The sequence below is a fragment of the Pseudophryne corroboree genome, unplaced genomic scaffold (genome assembly GCF_028390025.1).
Source record: "Pseudophryne corroboree isolate aPseCor3 unplaced genomic scaffold, aPseCor3.hap2 scaffold_1069, whole genome shotgun sequence".
In the NCBI taxonomy this organism is placed as follows: Eukaryota; Metazoa; Chordata; class Amphibia; order Anura; family Myobatrachidae; genus Pseudophryne; species Pseudophryne corroboree.
Genome location: NW_026967696.1, coordinates 138156 through 145733, shown reverse-complemented (window position 1 = coordinate 145733; position 7578 = coordinate 138156). Strand labels below are relative to the sequence as shown.

At 39.1% G+C, this 7578-nt stretch overlaps 1 protein-coding gene across 1 annotated transcript; it reads right to left on the bottom strand.

Moving 5' to 3' along the window:
• Positions 1-5844: 5844 nt before the first annotated feature.
• Positions 5845-7350, bottom strand: LOC134988510 (vomeronasal type-2 receptor 26-like). Its single transcript, XM_063950554.1, has 2 exons — positions 7218-7350; positions 5845-6752 (listed from the first exon to the last, which is right to left on the bottom strand). Exons 1-2 carry the CDS (start codon positions 7348-7350, stop codon positions 5845-5847), a joined length of 1041 nt encoding a protein of 346 aa, XP_063806624.1.
• Positions 7351-7578: the final 228 nt, after the last annotated feature.

Here is a 7578-nt window from a genome sequence, read left to right as displayed (position 1 = left end):
TAGCAGCCGTGCAAACGCATAGTCGCCACCAATGGGGTAGTGTGTTTTCACTTTGCAGGAGTCCGAGTGCCTGTGCAGCCAAGCGGCAGCAAACACATTTTGTGCAGAAAAAGACCAGCGCTGTAGTTACTTAATCTGTGTGATGATTGCTGCGACGAATGCCATGGTAATGACGTCAGATACCCACCCAGCAAACGCTCAACCAGGCCTGCGTTTTTCGAAACACTCCCAGAAAACGGTCAGTTGCCACCCAGAAATTCCCATTTCCTGTTAATCTCCCTGCATTCGCCAGTGCGACTGAAAGTGTCGCTAGAACCTATGCAAAAACCATGATGCTCTTTGTACCCATACGCCATACGTGCGCATTGCGGTGCATACGCATGTGCAGTTTTGCAGTTTTTTAAAATGATCGCTATGCAGCGTACAACGGCAGCTAGCGATCAACTTGGAATGAGGGCCAAGTTCCAACAATGACACAAAGTGTCACCAGGATGAGAATGTTTTTGTGCCATGGCACCCTAACAATTTTATTGTAGGTCTGGACAAACAGAAAGTCCTCCTGGGGCCTACAAAAGGTATCAGCCTTGGTTTAACAAGCTTCTCTCCCCACAATAGTATTTTTAAGAAGCTCCAAGAATATTCCAGATTAAGGAGCCACAACAAACAGCAAGCGCTATGGTTGAAGAAAGGCTGGATCTCGACTATGTCACAAAGGAGTATGGTCACAAGTGAAGATGGTAATATCATTAATTTACTTGTGAAATCCAATGTAGCCATAGTTTTGTTTGAGAAGATCCCACATGTTCAAACAGCCAAACAGCAAGTAATACTAAATTAGTTTGTAAAGAGCTGTTATTCTTTGTAAAAAAAAATTGTATCATAGTTTAAAAGTCCTGCATAGCAGCCTAAATACCATCTAATGCAAGAATCCAAAGAAGGTTCCAATTCACATGCAAGGGACAAGTTCTGGTAACCCTGTCATTGCTGCAATCCAGCAAAATCCACATAGCAGCCCTAAAGACTGACATATGGAAAAATCTAAAAGTTTTCCACTCTCACAAAAAAGGGAAAAAAAGGTTGTTAACCCTTTAATTACAGCAATCACCATCTTTCAAAATACATGAACACACATCCATTACAGTGTGAATCTCGCTACTGCAATTATGCAGAATTGTTTTATTTCTACATATGCCTCCAGTCACAGATAAGGTCACATGCCTGGTGTACATTTCATATTGTCACAATATTCTGTGTAAATATATATTTTTATATTATTCAGTAATTATTATTTATGCTTCCTACATAAAAAGCTTCAAACAGAATAAAATATCTAATAAAGGATGGCATACACCTTATAACAAATTGGACCAAAATTATTAATTGGGATAATTAACTTTCTTAATACAGACTGCACCAAGTCTAAGAGAATTAATTGGAGCACAGAAGGGTCATTGTGTACTGTATATGCACAGCTGCTAAAGACTGCATAAAGACTATGGGGGTCATTCCAAGTTGATCGCTCGCTAGCTACTTTTTACAGCCATGCAAATGCATAGTCGCTGTCCACTGGGGAGTGTATATTTGATGTGCAAGGGTACGATCACATGTGTAGCCGAGCGGTACAAAAATAGTTTGTGCAGTCTCTGAGTAGCTCAGAACCTACTCAGCCCTTGCGATCACTTCAGCCTGTCCGGTCCCAGAATTGACGTCAGACACCCGCCCTGCAAACGCTTGTACACTCCTGCATTTTTCCAACCACTCCCAGAAAACGGTCAGTTGACACGCATAAACACCTTCTTCCTGTCGATCTCCTTGCGATCGCCCATGCGAATGGATTCTTTGTTAAATAAACGATCCACTTAGTACTCGTACGACACGCCTGCACATTGCGGTGCATACGGATGTGCAGTAGTGACCTGATTGCTGTGCTGCGAAAAACAGCAGCATGCGATCAGTTCGAAATGACCCCCTATATTACTAAGGCACATCACAGGTAATGAGTCGCAAAACTGTGGTGAAGAAACAAATAAAGACCACAGCACCAAAAGTACACAGGGCCTAATTCAGACCTCGGTGTTCATTCCGAGTTGTTCGCTCGCTAGCAGTTTTTAGCAGTCGTGCAAATGCTAAGCCGCTGCCCTCTGGGGAATGTATTTTAGCTTAGCAGAAGTGCGAACGAAAGGATCGCAGAGCGACTACAAAAAAATTGTGCAGGTTTAGAGTAGCTCCAGACCTTCTCCTAGCTTGCGATCACTTCAGACTGTATAGTTCCGGATTTGACGTCACAAACACACCCTGCATTTGCCCAGCCACGCCTGTGTTTTTCCTGGCATGCCTGCATTTTTTCGAACACTCCCTGAAAACGGTCAGTTGATACCAAGAAACGCCCCATTCCTATCAATCACTCTGCGACTGCCATTGTGACTGAAAAGCTTCGCTAGATCTTGTGTAAAAATACTTTGCCCGTTGTGAAAGTTTGTCGCGCGTGCACATTGCACTGCATACGCATGCGCAGAAGTGCCTTTTTTTGCATCATCGCTGCACAGCGAACATTTCCAGCTAGCGATCAACTCGGAATGACCCCCCTGATTGCTGCTGCAAATTTGTTAGCAGTTGGGAAAAACCATGTGGACTGCAGGGGAGGCAGATGTAACATGTGCAGAGAGAGCTAGATTTGGGTGGGGTGTGTTCAATCTGCAATCTAAATTGCAGTGTTAAAATAAATCAGCCAGTATTTACTCTGCACAGAAACAAAATAACCCACCCAAATCTAACTCTCTCTGCACATGTTACATCTGCCACACCTACAGTGCACATGTTTTTTTTCCAACTGGTAACAAATTTGCAGCAGCGTTCAGGTCCGAATTACCCCCACAGTCCTCTGTGCCAAATACAAAATTACAAGTATCGTGGCAGCTTCTATGAATAATCCTACTTCTACTGCCTCCATAAAGCAAACAAAAGGCATCTCCAATGGCAAGCAAACCACACAGATGGCAGTCCTCTACCAGCAAATTGGTGCAGGCAACAATACAGGAAACGTGCCTCCAAGCCATGGATCTACAATCAAGCTACATAATGGTATGGTGTTCCAATGACTGTACAAAATGTTTTCCTCATGAATACTGAATTTTTAAAATCACAGTGGTTACACTCATGGTTAAAATTGTGGATAAAATGTGTTCAAGAAATGTTTTAAGAGGTATTGAAAATGACTACATTAGTTTAATGTGTGGCCAATCAAAATTATTTCTCATGGCTGGAAGGGAATGACTGTTGCCAGATAGGTAATTTGCATAAAATATAATTTAGGAATATTGAGATTAAAGAGATATTGTCTGAATTAAAATATTGTTAAGGATGAAATGTGGTTTTAACCCAAGTGAACAGTATGGAAATACATATTATAGTAAGAAACAGGTTTAATAGGTTTGAACAAAGGTAAATGTTTCAATTATTTTGGAAATAAAGGTTTGTATACAGTATGTGTATTTGTGCTTCCTGTAAAACATTGTGTAGGGAACAGGTTTATTCTACTCATGCCATAAATTAGGCTAGTGAGGTTACAATATAACAAAGAATTGTTTCACAATCAAATGGACCCTGGAATCCACAAGTGTATATTTTAATCAGAATCAAGATTTGCAATACAGAACCTTTGGTAATTACAAACCATCTGGCCTATTTCCCATGAATACTGCAGACAGGAGACAATGACAACATAAGATCATTTGATCTACTACCAACAAGTCACAATTGCTGATGCTAACAACCAAGGCAAACACATACATTTACACTTTGATGATTAACACATTTTATGACCCCAATATATATGTACTGTTTACCACCTTGGTGCAGAACAATTGCATATGTTTTATGACACTTTGGAATCTGGCAGCAATCCGTTACAAGGGAACCAATAGGAATATGCCAGTTTGAAAATGGTTATGTTATGTATACATGTAGATGAGTTAGTTAGAGTCAAGAGATAAAGGAGATGAGAAGTATAGAGGAAGATGCAGAGAAAAAGCTAAGTGCAGGAGTAAAGGAGACATGGTCAGACAGAGAAAAGGATCTCAAGATGGTAACTATGGAATTGCAAGTGTACAATTTGTGTTAGTAATTGTCTAATGGTTTCATGTTTTTTATTAAGGAAGCACAAGTATAAATATTATATATATATATATATATATATATATATATATATCTATCACTACTGTGTATAACTTATTCTGTATGTTTTGCTTTTGCCAGTAAATAAACAATCAGATGATAAGAGCTGTGAATCCCATGTTTGAGTTCCTTTTGGAATCATAATTTCAAAATTCATATGTATGAGAACTGTTCTTGTTACTAACAGCCAGCAGAGTGCGTGGGAAATATCCCTTTGTTTTTCTTGTCTAGAGTAACCCCCTCCCGCAGCACCTGAGGATTGTTACCAGCTTGATTAGAGCAGCTTGCCATTATTTATTGCAGTTCAGTGAGGCATAGATGGAGCCAGCATTAGGAGGGCATGCTGAGTCCTGTAGTGCCATTTGGAGTATACAGGGGTGCCTCCAGGTAAGCTAGCTCTCAATATGGATATGTTTTGTATGTGCCATTATCATGTGGCCGTACATTAAGCAATTGTATGACCCATAGTGGATGTAATTATCATTATTATTATTATGCTGGGTGTGAGTTTGGGGAGTGGTACCCCCCAGGTCTGATGTGACCGGGCTACCTTGGGGTAGCATGCCATAAAATTTAATTAGCACTTATGTAACACTCCTATTTTTCCACTAATATTACGCTTTTGAGTATTTTATTAACACCCTTATTTTTGTATCATTTTCTAACACATAGCTTCTGTTTCTTTCTTATTAACACATATTAACACTATAGTATTTCAATGGAGTGCTGCCCTGGGGTGGTTGGGCCTGATCGACTTTGTGGGGTCCAAGCCGTGGACTTATGCTTAGTTTTAGGGACCTCCAGCAATAGAGCAGCCGTGAAGTGACCTGGAGGCTTATCATATCTTTTGCAAAACATATGTAACGAAGAGCTCTACATTTCCTATTATTACATAGTGTATAGTTCTTCTTACTAACAGCCAGCAGAGTGTGTGGGAAAAATCCCTTTGTTTTTCTTATAATTTGTGGACCCAAGGAAATAAATATATCTGGACATAATGGATAAAAAGAGGGCGCCCATAGTGCAAATCATTTTTTTTTTATTTTAAAAAAGTTATTTTAAAGCACCACAATACAAATTGCAGCCTCGTACCAAATATCATATTGCTGTAGGCTGGATACCACAGGATGTAAAACAGAAAGCCACGGCAATACTGGAAAACTTCACCAGGGAACGAAATTAGGACAATAAACTTTATCCACTGGTCACCATAGGGTCCGTCCGGACACTGCTCACTACCACCATGACAATATTCTGGGCATACACAACATTGGATAGGCAAAGACCCTATGTGTTTTGTGTAATCACTTTGTCAGTATAAAGAGGCTGCAATCTCTCTTGTGGTGTTTTAAAATAACTGTTTTTAAGTGAATAAAATAATTGACTTGCACTATGGGCGCTGTCTTTCCCACACACACACACACACACACACACACACACACACACACACACACACACACACACACACACACACACACACACATAGATAGATATAGAGATATATATATATATATATATATATATATTTTCCTTTGTCCATGTCACTAAAATCAGATCTTCCTATACTTATTTACATAAAGCAATTTTGATGCAGGTCTTATTAATTAAGCAATGTTTAAGGAAAACAACAGGTTTTGCATAATATCATGTTCAAGTACAGTATCTAATGGTTTATGTACTGTTTTTCCCCAGTATTGTTTTTCTAGAGTTAAATTCAGGTTTTATAAGCAGAATATAAAGCTTTGGGAAAAATATACAGCCCAGAACACCAGCACATGAGGTCAGTATGGCGAATATCTCCACAGCCACCATGTATTTCCCTTTGGTGCTCAGATAGGCTGGGATCATTGCAATCCAGACACTGCAGAGCACCAGCATGCTGAAGGTGATGTACTTGGCCTCATTGAAGCTGTCCGGTAATGTTCTCACCATGAAAGCCAGAACAAAGTTCACAGATGCCAGTATCCCTATGTAACTCAACATAGAGTATAACCCAATAACTGACCCCTCATTACACTGAACGATGATCATTCCCTTATAGGAGTGATGGTCATACTCCTGATAGGGAGAAGAAACAGTCAGCCAGATACCACAGATCAGAACTTGGATAGAGGAGAACACAATGACCACATGTTTAGATACTTTGAGTGTTACCCACTTCCTCCAGGAGCTTCCAGGTTTGGTGGCTTTGAAAGCAATGAAGACAGTGACAGTCTTGGCTAATACAGAAGAGACTGCTGTGGAGAAGAAGATCCCAAATGATGTCTGTCTGAGTCTGCAGGTTATATCCACTGGTCGGCCGAGGAACAAGAACACACAGAGGAAGCTCAGCAAGATGGAGACTAGGAGAATGAAGCTTACAGCCCGATTATTGGCTTTCACAATTGGGGTGTTCCAGTAATAAATAAAGTTCCCTAATACAAATAATGTTATGGCAGAGAATGATGAAGCTGTTACTGCAGATATTTGCACCACAATGTCCTTATCATAGGACAGAAAGTCATATATTTTGGGTACACATCTCACTTTTCTCTCATCCGGCCACTCTTCATCAGGACATCTATGGCAGATCTCACTATCTAAAATGTAATATAAAACCATACATATAATCTCGGTGGGTCAGTTCTTTTGTTCATTATAAAACAATTAAACAGTATGTATAGTCAATATAAATCTGCACAAATAAATTCATGTGTTTTTTCAGCAATGGGAGCACTGGACATTTGTTCTATTGAAATGTTTCATGGGGTATGTACCAAAATGGGGGGTATCAGAGTATTTGTTTTATTAATGTAATACTTATGTCTCTCAATAAAAAGTGGTAATTAACTGAAACAAAGTACTGCAATATAATATGTAGTGAATTTGGAATGTGGTATTCTATACTTTAATGTGAGAACACCAACATAGTTTTGTGCTTATTGCAGTATGTTTTATTCTATGGTACAGTTTGTCTTCTATACTGATATTCTACTATGACAATTGTAAAATCTTTACTCTTATATGATGATTTATCTTATGTATATACTATAACACATTCCTACCTGTTGTATTAGATATTTCTCCCTCAGAACATGGGACACAGTCATAGCAGCAGACATGGAATCCTCCATTAAAAGCTTTTCTGTATCCAGGAGGACATCTGTCATTGCACCGAGATTTTGTGATCTTGTACATGCATTAAAATATAAAATATGATTCAGGATTTTATATAAATCATTTAATTTAATTATTGTTTCTTTTTATTTGCAAAACAGTTTATTATTTTTTTTCTCTTAGGGATATTATAATATACTGATATGCCCTCATCCTCCAGTGATAACATTATCATATCTTCTGTCCCTCAAGTCTGTTGCCTCTTTTTCATCCTAAAATTCACTATTTCATTAACTCCCTACATTAAGG

Excerpts from the sequence above, each read along its gene's own strand:
- LOC134988510 (XM_063950554.1), bottom strand. The coding sequence starts at position 7,350 with ATGTACAAGATCACAAAATCTCGGTGCAATGACAGATGTCCTCCTGGA. Across the intron at positions 6,753-7,217 it reads AGAAATATCTAATACAACAG|ATAGTGAGATCTGCCATAGA; the intron begins GTAGGAATGTGT and ends ATTACATTTTAG.